We start from the raw sequence: 20,451 nt of genomic DNA on the forward strand, positions 1-20,451 counted from the left end.
TCGATAAAATAAATCACCTTACCTTTGAATGGTTTTAGACCAAACTTTGTAGCGTCTTTAGTGCTTTTATGAACACCATTTTCTTTGATCATTTGTAATTCTTCCTCACTTACGGTGACAAAGCGATTGGCCGCCATTTTGCCGAGTCACTCGAGCTGATTATCGAGAAATAGTCTGAATTTCTCGACTAATCACCTGTGTATTTATACTAATTAAATAACATTGGCTGGTGTTGAGTGGTATATCAGATATAGTCCATTCAGCTAGCATGATACTGAATGATTCAAAGACGAGTAGCTGAATGAATTATATCTGATATACAGTTCAGTATTCTGTCAATCCAATGTACATGTCCAAAGTCAAAGTTCTAACAATAAAAATTGTACAAGTTCAAAAAGCCTGAACAACAACTCAACTTGTATACAAGTGATATCCAGGTAGACAGTTCAAGTTCAAAGTTACTTTTGGTAGGAGTTAATTGCAGTTATTGAAAACAAAAGGGCTTTGCTGAGTGAAATCCACAAGTGAAGTCCTCTTGTAAAAGTCTCCGTCGCTTTTCTTGACGTCCAAGTAGAACTTTGACAATATTTCCACTATTCCTCTCTTTTTCCAGTTCTTCGATGTCCGATGGTATGTTTTTCTCTTGTAAATATGCGTGAAGGATATCTAATTAAGTTTTGGTAGCCTTTTGGATATTCAGCGCATCTTTTAGTTTCAGTTTTCAGCTTATTTATTTAGTGCTTAATCCAAGCACTGAATTAATTGTGCACATGCACAGCAGAACAAGTTTTGCCATCAGCTCTTCGCATGAGCTCCGACATGTGATGTCGTCTTGTCTTAACAACGTGCAATATTATAACAATATCGTACGCTCATTCTCCATTGGGGAAAGTGGTGTAATATATGGAGTGTAAGCGATATGATAACAGTATTGCATGCCATCAATAAACCCACCAGAAGGCAATAGAATACATGTTTTTATTCCATGGAAAAAGTGGCCCATATGTATACAGTGGTGCTTGAAAGTTTGTGAACCCTTTAGAATTTTCTACATTTCTGTATAAATATGACCTAAAACATCATCAGATTTTCACACAGGTCCTAAAAGTAGATAAAGAGAACCCAGTTCAAAATATCTCATCTCATCTCATTATCTCTAGCCGCTTTATCCTGTTCTACAGGGTCGCAGGCAAGCTGGAGCCTATCCCAGCTGACTACGGGCGAAAGGCGGGGTACACCCTGGACAAGTCACCAGGTCATCACAGGGCTGACACATAGACACAGACAACCATTCACACTCACATTCACACCTACAGTCAATTTAGAGTCACCAGTTAACCTAACCTGCATGTCTTTGGACTGTGGGGGAAACCGGAGCACCCGGAGGAAACCCACGCGGACACGGGGAGAACATGCAAACTCCACACAGAAAGGCCCTCGCCGGCTCCGGGGCTCGAACCCAGGACCTTCTTGCTGTGAGGCGACAGCGCTAACCACTACACCACCGTGCCGCCCATAGTTCAAAATATAATAGACAAAAATATTATACTTGGTCATTTATTTATTGAGGAAAATGATTCAAGATTACATATCTGAGAGTGGCAAAAGTATGTGAACCTCTAGGATTAGCAGTTAATTTGAAAGTGAAATTAGAGTCAGGTGTTTTCAATCAATGGGATGACAATCAGGTGTGAGTGGGCACCCTGTTTTATTTAAAGAACAGGGATCTATCAAAGTCTGATCTTCACAACACGTTTGTGGAAGTGTATCATGGCACGAACTAAGGAGATTTCTGAGGACCTCAGAAAAAGCATTGTTGATGCTCATCAGCCTGGAAAAGGTTACTGTACAAAACCATCTCTAAAGAGTTTGGACTCCACCAATCCACAGTCAGAGAGATTGTGTACAAATGGAGGAAATTCAAGACCATTGTTACCCTCCCCAGGAGTGGTCGACCAGCAAAGATCACTCCAAGAGCAAGGTGTGTAATAGTCGCCAAAGTCACAAAGGACCCCAGGGTAACTTCTAAGCACCTGAAGGCCTCTCTCACACTGGCTAATGTTCATGAGAACACTGAACAATAATGGTGTGCATGGCAGGGTTGCAAGGAGAAAGCCACTGCTCTCCAAAAAGAAAATTGCTGCTCGTGTGCAGTTTGCTAAAGATCACGTGGACAAGCCAGGAGGCTATTGGAAAAAATGTTTTGTGGACAGATGAGACCAAAATAGAACTTTTTGGTTTAAATGAGAAGCGTTATGTTTGGAGAAATGAAAACGCTGCATTCCAGCATAAGAACCTTATCCCATCTGTGAAACATGGTGGTGGTAGTATCACGGTTTGGGCGTTTTGCTGCATCTGGGCCAGGACGGCTTGCCATCATTGATGGAACAATAAATTCTGAATTATAACAGCAAATTCTAAAGGAAAATTTCAGGATATCTGTCCATGAACTGAATCTCAAGAGAAGGTGGGTTATGCAGCAAGAAAATAACCCTAAGCACACAAGTCATTCTACCAAAGAATGGTTAAAGAAGAATAAAGTTAATGTTTTGGAATGGCCAAGTCAAAGTCCTGACCTTAATCCAATCGAAATGTTGTGGAAGGGCCTGAAGCGAGCAGTTCATGTGAGGAAACCCACCAACATACAGCTGTACAGCTGTTCTGTATGGAGGAATGGGCTAAAATTCCCCCAAGCCGGTGTGCAGGACTGATCAACAGTTACCGGAAATGTTTAGTTGCAGTTATTGCTGCACAAGGGGTTCACACCAGATACTGAAAGCAAAGGTTCACATACTTTTGCCACTCAAAGATATGTAATATTGGATAATTTTCCTCAATAAATAAATGACCAAGTATAATATTTTTGTCTCATTTGTTTAACTGGGTTCTCTTTATCTACTTTTAGGACTTGTGTGAAAATCTTGTGATGTTTTAGGTCATATTTATGCAGAAATATAGAAAATTCTAAAGGGTTTACAAACTTTCAAGCACCACTGTAATAATATCCAATATCAACATATTCCTCTCATACCTCTCAAGCTTTTTATTCCTGAACTTTCCACAGACAGAACATGTTGGATCCAAGTTGACGCAATTTGTTTTTTGGCTGAATTGTTTGAGTTATTGAGGTTTGGATGAAACCAATTCAAACAGGTTAATCACTATAATTAGTATAAATACACAGGTGATATCAGGCATCTCGCTTGTCCTACATGTATTACGTCACTCTACCCAATGGATGCTATACGGAGCGGATTAGACACTGTTTTTTTGGCAGTCACAAAGTTGTAGTCAATCTTGTTGGTCATGATAATCCCACCCCCAGTGAAGAACATAAGCGGTTCTTGGTTCTTGACCAGAAAAGTCTTGGTGCTGCTCTCGAGCCAGTTTTCCTGGCCAAGAGCTGATTCTTTGGCTGTGGAAATGCAGAGACTGGTTTGAGATTAGGCACCAGCTCCAAACCAGCCCTTGAACTGCCTTGGTGACAAAGGGATATTTGAGAACCACTGCACTAAATACTCAGTTATATATAAAATGAAAAGCTATCTGTTATACATGTAGCACGTTTCCACTGAAGATTGCAAAACGGTAACAAATTTATGAACCTGCATTTTAGTAGTGTTTCCATTATCATCTGATTTTAAGGCAGCTAAGACTGATGTAATATAACATTCTGAACGCACATCCATCAGCCATAACATTATGACCACTGAGAGGTGACGTGAATAACACTGATTATCTCATTACAGTGGCACCAGTCAAGGGGTGGGATATATAAGGGAGCAAGAGAACAGTCCATTCTTGAAGTTGATGTGTTGGAAGCAGGAAAAATGGGCAAGCATAAGGATCTGAGCAACTTTGACAAGGGCCAAATCAGGCTTGTAGTACTCAAGTCCGACTCGTGCCCTAATTTTAAGGACTCGTGACTTGACTTGGACTCGAGCACTGATGACTCGGACTCGTACATTAACTGCATTCGGACTCGTAAATTGGAGACAAGGACTAATTTTTTTTTTCTTAATTTTTTTTGCAACATGCCATAATAATTTGGCATAAGATATTTATATCTACATTAATTTTGTACTAATTTTGTGCAAGAGTGTCACACCTGCGCGCCTTGGCGCGTGCATCAGATAGACTCTCAGATGTGCTCTGGACAGTGTGCGTGCCATGCGGACTCTTGCGCCCATGCTGATTTGCACCTGCACAGGATGCAGATTCTGCCTAGTCTACAATAGCCTGTTTGTGCCTCGCTTGACCTATTGTCTGTTTCACCATTTTACAGTTTTGCCTACCATTCTGGATTGTTTACCTGTCTTCACTTGTATTAATAACACACCTTCTACACTTACATCCATCTCCCAACCATCTCTGACAGAATACTTCACGCTCCCTGACAAAAAGAATGCACATTCACCTGTTCATACGTCATGTTCAGGAACAAATTAATGTTAATGGCGCTAAAACAACTACCGTCAAATGGTGCGGTTGGAGTCTTGTTCTCGACTTGGATCAACTTGGACTTGACTCGAAATTTTCTTTAATGACTTGGACTTGACTCGGACTTGAACACTGGGGACTCGAGATTGGACTCAGACTTGAGGTTTAGTGACTCAGCTACAACACTGGTTCAAATTGTGATGACTAGATGACTGGGTCTGAGCATCTCCAAAATGGCACCTTTCTGTTTTGGCCAGCATTAGCTTTTTCAGCAGTTTGTGCTACAGTAGCTCTTCTGTGGGATTGGACCATATGGGTGAGCCTTCATGCCCCATGTGAATCAATGAGCCTTCAATACCCATGACCCTGTCACCAGTTCACTGGTTGTCCTTCCTTGGACCACTTTTGGTAGGTACTAACCACTGCATACTGGGAACACCCCACAAGATATGCCATTTTGTTGATGCTCAGACCCAGTCATCTAGCCATCATAATTTGGCCCTTGTCAAAGTCACTCAGATCCTTACGCTTGCCCATTTTTCCTGCTTCCAACACATCAAGTTCAAGAACTGACTGTTCTCTTGCTGCCTAATATATCCCCTTGACAGTTGTCATTGTAATGAGATAAACAATGTTATTCATGTCATCTGTCGGTGGTCATAATGTTATGGCTGATCTGTGTATGTAATGCACTATATGATAGAATGCCATTTGATTCCAATCATGCGATCTTCAATCATGCAGACTTCTCTTTGATTTTAACAAGATTAAAGTATTGGCTCCCTTGAATTAATGTGGATCAGTTGTTACAGTTACTGCAGGCCCACCATCTCAGTATCACATGCTTAATAGCCAACTGGCATGGACAACTGATTAGCATCATGCACATCTGGTGGACATGGGTTCTCACCCAGTGTATTGATGGTTCTAGATTCGGATCACTAACCATACAATACCATACTGTGCCGTTTCCTTGAAAATCATAGCGCTAGTGAAGATTTTAGCTGCCAATATGGTGTCTTTCAAATCACAGTAACAGTGTTCTAAATAACATATTACTGTGTTCAAGTTGTACACCAACTATGGTATCCTGTTACTCTTTTGACAGACTATTCAGTGCAGCATCATATGTAGCTGAGAATAGTGATGAGAATGAAGTCAAGTTAATGAAATGTGTTTTTCAGTCTTTCCATGACTGCGTGTGTAACTGGCAAAGTTTTGATGATGTCATCTTATCTTATGTGTCGGTGTGTGCAGATGGGAGGTGCTGTGGGCAGGGGAACCCACCAAAGTCACCAGTCCTCAGGCGCGTCAGTTTTGCCCCCCCATCCGTCAAATTAACTTTGCCACTAATTTACTGCGTTTGGAAGTAAACAGCACTCTACTGGATTATTACACCGAGTTGGATGCCATTGTGCTACGCGGTGTGCGCAGCCATGTCAGCAGCATCACCACGCCCATCATCACCAACACCACACCCAACAAGGACAGCGACAAGCCTAGCAACGATGTCAACATGTGCAACGGCTACTTCGACAAACTACCATATGAGGTGATGATCACTGACACTGCATCATAGTAAATCATATTATTGTGACTTTCTTGTGCAAAGTGATTTCTAGGGATTATAGGAGCTGATATTCCTTCTTCGTGAAGGACACTTCCACGATGCATTCAGATTTGTCCAAAATAAAAAATAAAAAAAAAATACATGGTAGTTAGACCACATGTCTTTTCCAATGCTACCTTGGTAGACTACTGGAAGTAAAGATGTCATTCCTCAATGTTATTTTTATCCCCTGCTGGCCGAAAGGCCCGAAGGGGCATTATGTTGTGGTGATGTCCGTCCGTCCGTCCGTCCGTCCCGGGAAGGGTACTCACCTTCTGAAATCAACTCCTCTCACAATTTTTGGTGGAATTTCACAAAACTTAGCAGGATTTTTTGTTATATGTCGGTAATATGCATATTCTAATTTCGTTCAATTGGGTCACATTTTACCAGAGTTACAGGCCTTGATTAACAAAATTTATAATTTGACAATTTCATGAGAGTGTGTTTTCCTTCTGAAATCAACTCCTCTCACAGTTTTTGGAGGAATTTCATGAAACTTGGCAAAAGGCATTGTTGTATGTTGGTAGTATGCATATTGTAATTTCATTAAATTCGGTCACATTTTACCGGAGTTGTGGCCCTTGATTAACAACCTTGTACTTTCACAATTTCATGAAGGTGCGTTTGCCTTCTAACATCAACTCCTCTCACAATTTTTGGACGAATTTATCGAAGCTTGGCAAAAGGCCTTGTTATATGACGGTAATACACATATTGTGATTTAATTTTGTTTGTGAAAATCTCACCAGAGTTTTGACCCTTGATTAAATAACTTGTACTTTGACAATTTCATGAAGGTGTACATTCTTCTGAAATCAACTCCTCTCACAATTTGTGGAGGAATTTCACCAAACTTGGCAAAATGCTTTGTTATATGACAGTTATACGCATATTGAAATTTCGTTTAATTTGGGCAGATTTTACTAGAGTTATGCCCTTGATTATTAACAAACTTGTACTTTGGCAATTTCATCAAGGTGTGCTTGCTTTTTGAAATCAACTTCCCTCACAATTGTTTAATGCCCGCTGGCTGAAAGGCCCAAAGGGGGATTATGTCGTGGTGACATCTGTCCATCCTGGGAAGGGTACTCACCTTCTGAAATCAACTCCTCTCACAATTTTTGGAGAAATTTCATGAAACTTGACAAGATTCTTTGCTATATGTCGATAATACGCGCATTTCAATTTCATTCAATTCAGTCGCATTTTTCCAGAGTTATGGCATAGTTGCCAGCGGGGGATATTGTGCTCTCAGAGCACTCTTGTCAATAAAAGTAGTGAGAATATATTTTTAAGCTATTCTAACTTTTAAGACTATGAATTGTCTTGCACCAGTTTATATACGTAGCCTAGTTGAGGTAGTGCATCCTAGTGTATACTCTTTATGAAGAAATAGCGATATCATTCTTAAATCTTTTAATACAAGAGCCAAGAAGACTCTTGGAGACAGGGCCTTCACTGTTGCAGCGCCTAAACTTTTTAATGCTCTTCCTTGTGAAATCAGACACGAGAAGAAATTTGATAATTTCTAGTCTTTGGTTAAAATGTTTTTGTTTCAGGCTGCTTGTGGCTAAATTTTACATATTACAACTGATCATATTAATGTATCATTATTATATTATATTTTATTATGAGATTTCAATCATATTCTGATTTTCTTTGATGGAAACATTTTATTAACTGATTTTGCAACTGCAAGATTTATACGAAGATAAACCATTTTTAGACAAGAAGCAATATAAATTTGTTTTGCTTTAGATATTTTATATAGGAATTTTTATATATTTTTTTGTACAATAGTGTTTTGTGATTTATCTATTTATTAATGTCTGTAACATGCATTTGATCATATTTAAATGTTAATTTACACGAAATAAGTATGAAATTATTATTATACACTACAGTGTCTTGCAAAAGTATTCATCCCCCTTGGTGTTTGTCCTGTTTTGTCGCACTACAAGCTGGAATTTTAAAATGGATTTTTGGAGGGTTAGCACCATTTGATTTACACAACATGCCTACCACTTTAAAGGTGCAAATTGTTGTTTTATTGTGACATAAACAATATTTAAGATGAGAAATCTGGAGTGTGTGTAGGTATTCACCCCCTTTCGTATGAAACCCCTAAATAAGAGCTGGTCCAACCAATTCGCTTAATAAGTCACATAATTAGTTGATTAAGATCCACCTGTGTGCAATCAAAGTGTCACGTAATCTGTCACATGATGTCTGTATAAATCAACCTGTTCTGGAAGGACCCTGACTCTGCAACACTACTAAGCAAGCAACATAAAAATCAAGGAGCGCTCCAAACAGGTCAGAGACAAAGTTGTGGAAAAGTATAGATCAGGGTTGGGTTATAAAAAATATCCCAAACTTTGAATATCCCAGGGAGCACCATTAAATCCATTATAGCAAAATGGAAAGAATATGTCATCACTACCAACCTGACAAGAGAAGGCAGCCAGCAAAACTCACAGACCAGGCAAGGAGGGCATTAATCAGAGATGCAACAAAGACACCAAAGATAACACTGAAGGAGCTGCAAAGATCCACAGCGGAAATGGGAGTATCTGTCCATAGTCCATAGGACCACTTTAAGCCATTTAATGCTGTATATTCATTTGGTTTAATCCATGTTTCTGTTAAACACAATACATTAAACTCCTGATCAGTAATAAGTTCATTAACCATTAGCGCTTTAGATGTAAAAGATCTAATATTTAATAGCCCCACCTTTAGATCAAAGGTGCTGGCAGCGGTTGTACAGTCAGTATGATCTAATTTTATATTGATTAGGTTACTGGAACAAACTCTGAGTATTTCTACTTTTTTGTTGAGCTCAGGGAACAGACACAGTCTCGATGTAGTGGACCCTGATTGACGACTCTGTGCAGCTAGCAGACAGTCGGTTTGGCCTGTTCGTCTGCTCCCTGGCCTTGTCACCACTACAAACCTGACGAGAAGACTGCCCATCAAAACTCAGACTGGGCAAGGAGGGCATTAATCAGAGATGCAACAAAGACACAAAAGATAACAATTAAGGAGCTGCAAAGATCCACAGTGGAGATGGGAGTATCTGTCCATAGGACCACTTCTTAAGCTGTACACTCCATAGAGCAGGGCTTTATGGAAGAGTGGCCAGAAAAAAGTAATTGCTTAAGAAAACACATTTGGAGTTTGCCCAACAGCATGTGGCAGACTCCCCAAACACATGAAAGAAGATTCTCTGGTCAAATGAGACTAAAATTGATATTTTTGGCCATCATGGTAAATGCCATGTGTGGCGCAAACCCAACACCCTGAGAACACCATTCCTACAGTGAAGCATGGTGGTGGCAGCATCATGCTGTGGGATATTTTTCATCTGCAGGGACAGGAAAGCTGGTCAAGACCGAAGGAAAGATGGATGGCACGAAATACAGGGCAATTCTGGAGGAAAACCTGTTTGAGTCAGCCAGAGGTTTGAGACTGGGATGAAGGTTCATGTTCCAGCAGGACAATGACCTTAAACATACTGCTGAAGCAACACTGAAGTGGTTTAAAGGGAAACATTTTAAATGTCTTGGAATTGCCTAGTCAAAGCCCAGACCTCAATCCCATTGAGAATCTGTGGCATAACTTGAAGATTGCTGTACACCAACGCAACCCATCTAACTTGAAGGAGTTGGAGCAGTTTTGCCTTGAGGAATGGGCAAAAATCCCAGTGGCTAGGTGTGTTAAGCTAATAGAGACATACCCCAAGAGACTTGCAGCTGTAATTGCAGTTAAAAGTGGCTCTACCTGTGCACACTCCAGATTTCTGTTTTTTCATCTTAATTATTGTGTGTCACAATAAAACAACAATTTGCACCTTTAAAGTTGTAGGCATGTTGTGTAAATCAAATGGTGCTAACTCCCCAAAAATCCATTTGCATTCCAGCTTGTAATGTAACAAAACAGGACAAACACCAAGGGGGATGAATACTTTTGCAAGACATGGTATTATTATTATTATTATTATTATTATTAAATAGCATTTATAATTTCAGTTATAAGTTCTGTGCTGAAAAAGTGGACGATCACTTTTCAGTTCACTGACGCTCACATTAAATTTTATCTAGGCCTCTCACTGGCTTCATGCCATGCAGGTGAGGTCAGTTCAGTTCATTTTTAATATATCAGCGCTTTAGGAACAAGATCCAAAATCGTTGTGCTTCTTTGTTGGATGCTTTCAACACAACACCCAACACAAGTCTTGACTCACCTCCTCATTATAGCATGTTTGTCATCATTTCTGGATAATTAGGACATCACTTTCAAAATGACAGCATGATGTGTTCTGCTAGCCCTGCTCAGATCTTATAGCCAAACCGCTAGCACTGTATTATGTCTGTAATGCTATATGGCGATTATGTGCCAGCTGACACCGTGTTTGACACGTTCCCGCTTGTTTAGATATTACCTACAGAATTCTTGAGTGTATTGTTTCCCAGGGCTTCTTATTTTTCAGTAACATCACACCACTGGTTTAATCCCAGAACATACACGTGTGGCATCATTATTTATTCTTCCCTGTGTGTTTTTAACACCACAGACAGAAATATGTATTTAGTTGTGTCTGCAAAGTTTTGTTTCTGTTTTATAAGGAACAAATTGAGCATGCACTATTACAAAGATACACTAACAGCAGTCTTACAGCACATGATTGAAGCCATGTCAGGCCTAGACATTAAGCATTTACCACTGGTGGCCCATTGGGCCAGTGGAATTGAAAAGTTACTGTCCCAAATGGAAAATGTGGTGGCCTGAATGCGTGCGGTACCCGAACCATGGCTACCGCAGGTAGCTGCTGCAAGCACCACAGATGCTTGCACAAAGAGGGGGGTCCAGGGGCCCTCCCCCGGAAAATTTTGATTTTTCAATTCATATTTCTGCATTCTGGGCGGCACGGTGGTGTAGTGGTTAGCGCTGTCGCCTCACAGCAAGAAGGTCCTGGGTTCGAGCCCCAGGGCCGGCGAGGGCCTTTCTGTGTGGAGTTTGCATGTTCTCCCCGTGTCCGCGTGGGTTTCCTCCGGGTGCTCCGGTTTCCCCCACAGTCCAAAGACATGCAGGTTAGGTTAACTGGTGACTCTAAATTGACCGTAGGTGTGAATGTGAGTGTGAATGGTTGTCTGTGTCTATGTGTCAGCCCTGTGATGACCTGGCGACTTGTCCAGGGTGTACCCTGCCTTTCGCCCGTAGTCAGCTGGGATAGGCTCCAGCTTGCCTGCGACCCTGTAGAAGGATAAAGCGGCTAGAGATAATGAGATGAGATGAGATAATAGCCACAAGACACACACAGGCCAGTCCCAAGTCTGGATGAAAGGTGAGGGTGGCATACTAACCCTTATCATGCTGGATTTAAATGGGCATTTTTATTGCCCATGAAGAAGTTTTATTTCTTAATTAATAAAATATCATGAGAATCATTGACAAACCATACATTTCCTGAAAGGGTGGACTTTGGGGAATAATCTAGTGAGATTTTTGCAAAGCCTTACCTGCTCGGGGGTGATTTATAACCCTAATTACCTGTTTAATTCGCTAATGAGCAGGTATGCTCAGGTGAGCCAAAAAGGGGTGAAATGTTGTATTTTTTTAAATAAGACAAGATATAAACACCAAATTTTCAGGATATGTCCTTGGGGGAACTAGTAGTAAATTTTTGCAAATTCAGCTCATTTGCATAAACCGTTGCCATGGCAACAGCAAATACCCTAGCAACTGGGGATATACTGGGTTTAGCATGGTCTGGTTGTACCAGAGAGGGTCAGAATAGTTATTATTTTTGTTGTAATGAACTAATGTAGACCTAGTTTGGCTATTTTGATAGATTTCATCATCTTTGGATATTTGAATAACCATAATATATGGGATCAGATCTAATTTACCACATTATTTTATCTGTTCTTCTATTTCAGTCATAGTAACCAACATTTATACTTCATTCTTTAATCACTAAAAGTTGATACACGTGTAGCCATATTTCTTGGCAGTGTATCCTGAAATTTTTATATTAATATACAAAGTCTGAACAATTTTACACCATCTGAAGCTAAAGCGCATGTGTTGAAATGCTGTTTTACGATTTGGCGCCATATTCGGCGAGTTGTAAACTGAGCGTGACGTCACGCGCTCTGATTGGCTGCCGAGTTCAAAATGAAGCCGTTCGTTAACACCCGATTAGTTAATTTATGCACGATCGTATTTATGAATGAATGACACCACTGAACTCTCTAGCGGAAGAGGCAGAAAGTGGTATAAAGATGGCGACGATTGGACAATGAGAAGTTTTTGTTTTTAGCTCAAACTGATTACCTGGCCTTTGGCCAGGTTGGGGAGCGTGGAGTTTGAACATATTTCTATTTGCATTTCACCGTTCTGATGGTCTCGTTGCCGCAACCGTCTTCGTCTACGAGATGCTATTTTCCTGCCAAAATGACGCTTCCAAACAGCGCCGAACATCTCCGAAGATGCACGAAGACGACACGCTCCTGCCGCGGAGCGGAGGGTGACGAAAACAAAGATGGCGGACCTCGTATTGAAAAGGTGCATTTTACGAACAATTTCTTCACAATTCTGGGTAAAATAGGAGTAATAAAATTGTTAATTTGTATCGAAAACGTACTGGCCCGCCTGGGCCACTGTTTGGCCAAATTTAGTGGCCCGAACTGGCCCGAAAGACATAAACACCGCCGGGCCATCGGGCAAGTGCTAATGTCGAGGCCTGCGTGTTATATTTTACAACAGTCTAATTATATTTGACTTGACTTGACTTAACAGTTATTCCACGAAATCAAGTCATACATGAGCTGATAGCTGACGAGGCGTGTAGCACTGAGTTGGCTATAAGCCATGTACGACGAGATTGAGTGGAATAAATGTTTTTTTTTTTCTATCCACATTCCCTGGATTTTGAGAAATGGAGCACTTTTTTTTTTTTGCAAATTCAGTAAATAAAAACTTTATACAAAACGTCTGACAAAATCATTTCCGCTTTGGCGGACTTCTTAAAAACCTATCGATAGCTGCATGAATTGACTTTAGTGTTGTTGTTTGTTTTTTTTTGTAGAAAGTGCCGTCTTGCTGTTGTGCCGAGGTATAAAATAGCTTTAGACATTTAATTCTTCCTTGGACATTTCATTTCTGTAATTTTCAAACTTATTTAAGCTTTTGAACCAGTCGAAAAAAATCAACAAATATTAATACTTAAAGATGAAGGATGTAAACAAACCGGCGAAATGACAGGAGCAATTTATGAAAAATGTGATTAATAATAATTATTGAAAAATAAAAAAAGATGCATTCTTACCATCAACCACTTTTCATTCTATATTTTGTTGCCTTTTTTTATCTTTTGGGGTTTTGTTTTTGAGTAGACTTTTTTTCATCCTCGGTTGGTTCAGCAACACACTCCACCATTTTGTTTTTCTCTATTCATGGTATATGAGCTGATAGCCTAGTAGTAGAGGAGCCAGTCAGAGCGTGTGATTGCTCATATCCAGTGAATGTGGATAGAATAATTCACATTATATTATTCATATGATTTTAATTGTCTGGGCAGAATGACATCACCAGCTGTCTCGGTTGTAAATATGCATCTTTGTACTAAACTCTCAGAGCATTATTTTCAGAATTAAATAAATATATTAATATAATACACTTTTAGGCAAAAGACAGCGTAACATACTTTGAGGAGAGCGTTATCTACCTTCTTCTACATACATGACCTCACGGATACTTATGATTAGCTAGCATCATTGTGATTGACAGGAGAAGGAGAGTATGAGATCCCACCCACCTTGAGAGCATGGCAGCCTGTAATTGGTTGATTTTAATAAAGTTGTGCAATTTATTTTCTATATTTGGATGGATTTTTATGGAGTTTACATAAATGTCCATGTACATAAACTTCACAACTGGTTGAAATTGAAATTTATATGCAACTAAAAGACATGTTATAAAGTCTTTGTGTCTGAATTGATCTTTAATGACCACTAGTGAGTTATTTGTTACTAATAAAATAATGAATTCTGTAGTATTTGGGCGAAGTAGACTATTTATGTTTAAGTGGTGTGACATAAATCGTGATCAATCACAAAAGCAGGTTGTCGGATCTTATAATGTGTTTCAGAACACTCGTTAACACAAATCCATCACATGGGAAGCCATGGCCTAATGGTTAGAGAAGCAGCTTTGGGACCAAGAGGTTGCTGGTTTGATTCCCTGGACCAGCAGGAATGGCTGAAGTGCCCTTGAGCAAGGCACCTAACCCCAACTGCTCCCCAGGCTGCCCACTGCAGTGGGTGTATCAGGGTCCTGTTGTACGTCGCTCCGGATAAGAGCGTCTGCTAAATGCCTCTAATGTAATGTATAACAATGTGCTTGAAAGAGATGGATAGTAATGTGTTACGTTTACTCCGTTACATGTACTTAAGTAACTTTTTCCCAATAAATTGTACTTATAGGAGTAGTTCTAATGCATAATGCTTTTCACTCTTATTCGAGTACATTTACTATTTAAAAAATGTACTTATACTCTTACATTACCCTACACACTTCTCACTACTTTAATTTAATTTGTTCAATTATTTTTATTCACACATGCACAGCTTCTGCGACATCGACTGCTTCGATACATGGAGTCTGAATACCAAATGGACAAAAATAAATAAAGACCAGGGCTGTGTCCGAAATCATTCACTCGTTCACTACTCCCTACTCACTATCTAGGGAATTCTATATAGAGGACTATATCATGAGCTTATTGGTAAAAAGAAAAAACACTTTCAGACACTACTCCGCCGTGCCATTATTTACGTAATTACTGTCGCACAATTAAAATGTCAGATCAGTCGGCTGGTGGGTTTTCAAATTAATAAATAGATTTGTAATAAATACATATTATACTGAGTGTATTTCCCACATTAATAAATACAAAGTACTTTGTGTCTGCTGCATCTTTCAGTTCTTTTAAATCAAGACTGAATACTTTCTTCTTCACCGCTGCCTTTTATTAAATCAAATTTGAGGCTTTTGATTAATTCCTCGTTCTGCACTGTAACGTTTATTCTCATATTTTATCTTATTCTATTTTAACTCATTTTCTATTCTCTTACTATTTTTAATTGTACTTGAATGTCCATTTATAATGTTTCTTCTTCCGTCCATTCACCCCAACACACTCCCCCCCCCCCCCCCCCCCCCCCCCCCCCCCAGCACGACCGCAATGGATGAGGGTGTATATATTGCTTGGTTAGTGACCATTGGTTGTACACTACTTCTCATGATGCATTGTGAGATACTACACTCACCGGCCACTTTATTAGGTACACCATGCTAGTAACGGGTTGGACCCCCTTTTGCCTTCAGAACTGCCTCAATTCTTCATGGCATAGATTCAACAAGGTGCTGGAAGCATTCCTCAGAGAGTTTGGTCCATATTGACATGATGGCATCACACAGTTGGCGCAGATTTGTCGGCTGCACATCCATGATGCGAATCTCCCGTTCCACCACATCCCAAAGATGCTCTATTGGATTGAGATCTGGTGACTGTGGAGGCCATTTGAGTACAGTGAACTCATTGTCATGTTCAAGAAACCAGTCTGAGATGATTCCAGCTTTATGACATGGCGCATTATCCTGCTGAAAGTAGCCATCAGAAGTTGGGTACATTGTGGTCATAAAGGGATGGACATGGTCAGCAACAATACTCAGGTAGGCTGTGGCGTTGCAACGATGCTCAGTTGGTACCAAGGGGCCCAAAGAGTGCCAAGAAAATATTCCCCACACCATTACACCACCACCACCAGCCTGAACCGTTGATACAAGGCAGGATGGATCCATGCTTTCATGTTGTTGATGCCAAATTCTGACCCTACCATTCGAATGTCGCAGCAGAAATCGAGACTCATCAGACCAGGCAACGTTTTTCCAATCTTCTATTGTCCAATTTCGATGAGCTTGTGCAAATTGTAGCCTCAGTTTCCTGTTCTTAGCTGAAAGGAGTGGCACCCGGCGTGGTCTTCTGCTGCTGTAGCCCATCTGCCTCAAAGTTCGACGTACTGTGCGTTCAGAGATGCTCTTCTGCCTACCTTGGTTGTAACGGGTGGTTATTTGAGTCACTGTTGCCTTTCTATCAGCTCGAACCAGTCTGGCCATTCTCCTCTGACCTCTGGCATCAACAAGGCATTTCCGCCCACAGAACTGCCGCTCACTGGATATTTTTTCTTTTTCGGACCATTCTCTGTAAACCCTAGAGATGGTTGTGCGTGAAAATCCCAGTAGATCAGCAGTTTCTGAAATACTCAGACCAGCCCTTCTGGCACCAACAACCATGCCACGTTCAAAGTCACTCAAATCACCTTTCTTCCCCATACTGATGCTCGGTTTGAACTGCAGGAGATTGTCTTGACCATGTCTACATGCCTAAATGCACTGAGTTGCCGCCATGTGATTGGCTGATTAGAAATTAAGTGTTAACGAGCAGTTGGACAGGTGTACCTAATAAAGTGGCCGGTGAGTGTATGAGTCCACTATATAGGGTGTAATAATTCCAGAGGTGGAAAGTAACAAATTACATTACTCACGTTACTGTACTTGAGTAGCTTTTTGTGTACTTTTTCAAGTAATTTTTAAAGAGTGTACTTTTACTTTTACTTAAGTATGTTTTCTTTTAAGCAGTGTACTTCGGTACATTTTACATCACAACCGTTACTGAGTAAATAAATAAAAAATAAAAAAAGGCTAAAACGGAGAAGGGGAAATGCGTTCTGGAAATGAATCACGGGAAGGACAGTTGTCGCGCGCGCGATTCTCACAAAGACGATGGCGGACATGCACCAGCGCTTTAAGGGGGGGGCTCAAGCCCCTGGGCCACAGCCAATCAGGGGCCTTGTAATATTAATAAAATAATAAACTGTCGGAATCGTGGGCCTACATTAATGTACGGATAGAAATAAGGTTAGAAATAAATGAGCGCACAGTAGCCTGCTGTAAGAGACATGGTGGATGTGGTTCGCGAAACGAACACCCACAACTGTACCAGAATAAAATGGAACAAAATGTAACGTCACGCACGAAAGCGCGCCAAAGACTGCAGACTACTGAGACACAAATTTAGAGGCTTTGAAAGATGAAGCGTTCACATGTTAGCGGGGCGCATAAAAGGAAAAAAAGAGAGATGCAGGTAATGATAGAATCGTTGCCTAAAGTCACAGACTTTTTTAAGGTAAAGATCACCAATCTGTTCAGAATATCAGCTACTTATCAGTTATCAGCCTACCAGCAGCTAGGCTATGTGCAGCTAGGCTAGATTGCTATGATCTGTCCAACAGTAAAATAAATCAGTTGTGATTTGAATACGTGTCGTGTGATTTGAGTTATAATCCTGTTAGTATAATAGCATATTTCGATGGGGATAATAAAATGTCTAAAACGGCATCTACTGAAGAAATTGATGAAAAGATTGTAGCCTATAATTGTCACAGTTCGGGCAGCAGACAGAGTAAGCATACTGAGGGGAATAGCAATACAAAGCTAGCGCAGATCCACATTTCTCACTAGCTGTGTTGGGTGTGTTGTTAACCCGTGTGGATTTAAGTGAAATACTTGAGCAGTTCTGTGGTCAAGACAACGTTTTAAGGTAAGGACACTTGAGTATTAATGTTTGCCTGCCATGGCTTGTTGTTGACGAAAGGCCCACATGATTTTGCCTTATGCACCTACTGCTAGCGTCATGCTTTGAACTAGGTTAAGCTCATTTGCGCTAAAGGATGGGTTTATTGAAGGACTTTGATGTAGCTAGTTTCTTTTTTAAAAATCGTATGCTCAAAACAGTATGCCCGTGTTCATCATGTTTAACTTTTTTCTTGATGGAGTGCGTGAAATATTGTTGCAAGTGGTATTTCATGTCAAAAAGGCAGTTGAATGCACGGTCTTATTCAAGGAGAAGGAAGACTTGCATGATGCTTGAACATAGATCGGTAAAATAGACCCTAGTAGGACTTGGTTTCGTGTATTTTGGTCTGTAGACTTAGGAGTTTGGCCGCTGTCCATGGTGTTTACGTTTCATGTGGCCGCCGAGCCAAGTACCTTGACTTGCAGTGAATGTTTGTCTTCATGCCGCCGAGCTATTTTTATGTATTTTATTTTTTAAAAGGACTTGTCTGTAGGTGTGTGTGTTTTATGTTTACAACACATAGGTCTACATTATAGCGCATGCGCGCTTGTGTGGTTATCTCTGACCATGCCCCTGTGTGAAAGTTACGCAGTATCACTGTCCTGTCCGTGGTAATAATCACAACCGGCTCTGTAATGATAATGCGCGTGTTCTTCTCTTCCTCTGTGGTCAGATGTGTTGAGCGATGTGAGCGTGGGCCTTGCGCAGCTACGCTGAGCCAAACGTAACCTATCGTAGGCTTCTAGGCTAATTACGCGCTTACACTGTAAATGCTTGACACGTATTGCAAATAAAATAAGAGTGTTTTCCTGGCCAACGGTAAGGGTAGGGTTGACAGGTAGCCTATGAGGGGCCTAGCCCCTGGGCCACGGGTGTTGATAAAGCGCCCCTGCAGACATGGAGGAGACCGAGGAACCTGTGGTGGACGACCCTGCAGAAAACGCAATTGCTTCCAGTAATGAAGTGCACCCCTGGCCCTACATACGTGATCACTTCAGCTTCGTAGAGAAAAGGGGTGACAGTTTCATTATGCAATGCAGATTATGTGTGCCCAAGAAGACAACCATTGCGGCATACAAAAATTCGACGTCTAATCTGCGCAAGCATGTTGAGGTAAGTATTGTCATTGGCATCATAATCACGGGTGCAGATAGAGGGTGGGACGGGTGGGATTCGTCCCACCCAGATTTAAATTCACCTCGTTCGGTCCCCCCCACTTATAGGGAGGAAAAAACGTCTATGCTGTCTTTCTTTGCATAAAGCAAACCTCACGGAAAAATCAAAAGACTAATTACCATTCGGTTTATTGAGGTGCACAGCAGTGTATACATAGTTGCAACAACTCACATAAAACAAAACAAAGACTGATATTCGGTTGGTTGAGCTGTGCAGACTGCACAGGTTGCGAGCTTGAGCTTGGTTGCTATGGTTACCCACAACAAGTTTGACAGGCATATCGGGGTTGGGGTTGGTTTGCTGGCAGCTTTGTCCCCCCCCCCCAGTTCAAAAAACGTATCTGCGCCCCTGATCATAATGTTTCCTTTCCATAGTAAAACCGACAATAGGCTGGTTATATTCCAAAAATAGTGGATGGCATTGCTAATGTTGAAGTAGCAACCTGTTGGTACTGTAACATAACGGTAACTAGTCTGTTATTCGGTTGGCTAATCATGCAAGCAAGTTACCTCGCCAACCTGACGTGATCAGTCCTCCTACCATTCTACATCCAACAGGCCAGAAAGGAATACTAAGCAAAACAAATAATGTTTGAATTGAATTGTTCAATAACACACAGTGCACACAGGCAAGCTACGAGATTTCGGTGCAACATTTCACTTTCATATTTCGTGTACAATGCTTTGTGTGTGGCCAGGGCGATGTAAACGACATGACTGTGTGTATTGACCTTTTTTGTTTGTCTCAGTTTTAATGCAGCATTATCCTAAGCATTCAATTTGATACACTTCCTTTAAATAAAACATCTGGGTTGAGATGTACATATATCCTTGTTTCCTCTTCTTTTTCATTTTTGCACAACACAATGGAGGCAGAAAACACCCATTGTTAAAAGTAACGTTTTACTTTTACTCAAAGTACCTTTTAAATGATCTACTTTTTACTTTTACTTGAGTAGATTTTTTGTCTGGTAACTTTACTTGTAATTAAGTAAAATTTCATCAGAGTAACAGTACTTGTACTTGAGTATAATATTTTAGTACTCTTTCCACCTCTGAATAATTCTCACTATACATTCGGACAGCACTACAAAATGGCGAACTATATAGTCCACTATTCAATGAGTAATGAGTGATTTCGGACACGGGGAGGGACTGTGCTAAGGTGTAAGAGATGAAACGGTTATTCATTTCAAAAGATTTATATTAAGAAAAAAAATTAAAGAGATATGTAACACTTGTTACAAGGGGAAAATGAGAAGGGAGGCAGCCTTGCTACGACTCAATGGTGTCCCTTATTTTTGTTCACTTTCACTTTTCAATGATTTTTCGACCACTTTTTCAGAACACTAACACAAATCCATCTTCTATAACTGATTGGACATAACTGATATTCTGATACATTTGAATACTTGGTATTATTATATGGAGCGAGCTACTTTTAGTAAAATCGTGCACTCTGATTGATTGGTTCCTTGGCGGGCAGTATTTTCCCATAATGCTCGTGGGACTTTCTGATT

General features: G+C 40.5%; 1 protein-coding gene across 2 annotated transcripts in view; it reads left to right on the plus strand.

The window, feature by feature from the left end:
- fbxl4 (F-box and leucine-rich repeat protein 4) overlaps positions 1–20,451 on the plus strand; it is a 51,894-nt gene that overhangs the window by 9,922 nt on the left and 21,521 nt on the right. For both annotated transcript variants that reach the window (XM_060905872.1, XM_060905873.1), the window contains exon 3: positions 5,698–5,992. In XM_060905872.1, coding sequence (XP_060761855.1) covers positions 5,698–5,992 — 295 coding nt within the window. The remainder of the gene's footprint in view (positions 1–5,697; positions 5,993–20,451) is intronic.

The sequence above is a fragment of the Neoarius graeffei genome, chromosome 23 (genome assembly GCF_027579695.1).
Source record: "Neoarius graeffei isolate fNeoGra1 chromosome 23, fNeoGra1.pri, whole genome shotgun sequence".
Lineage (NCBI taxonomy): Eukaryota > Metazoa > Chordata > Actinopteri > Siluriformes > Ariidae > Neoarius > Neoarius graeffei.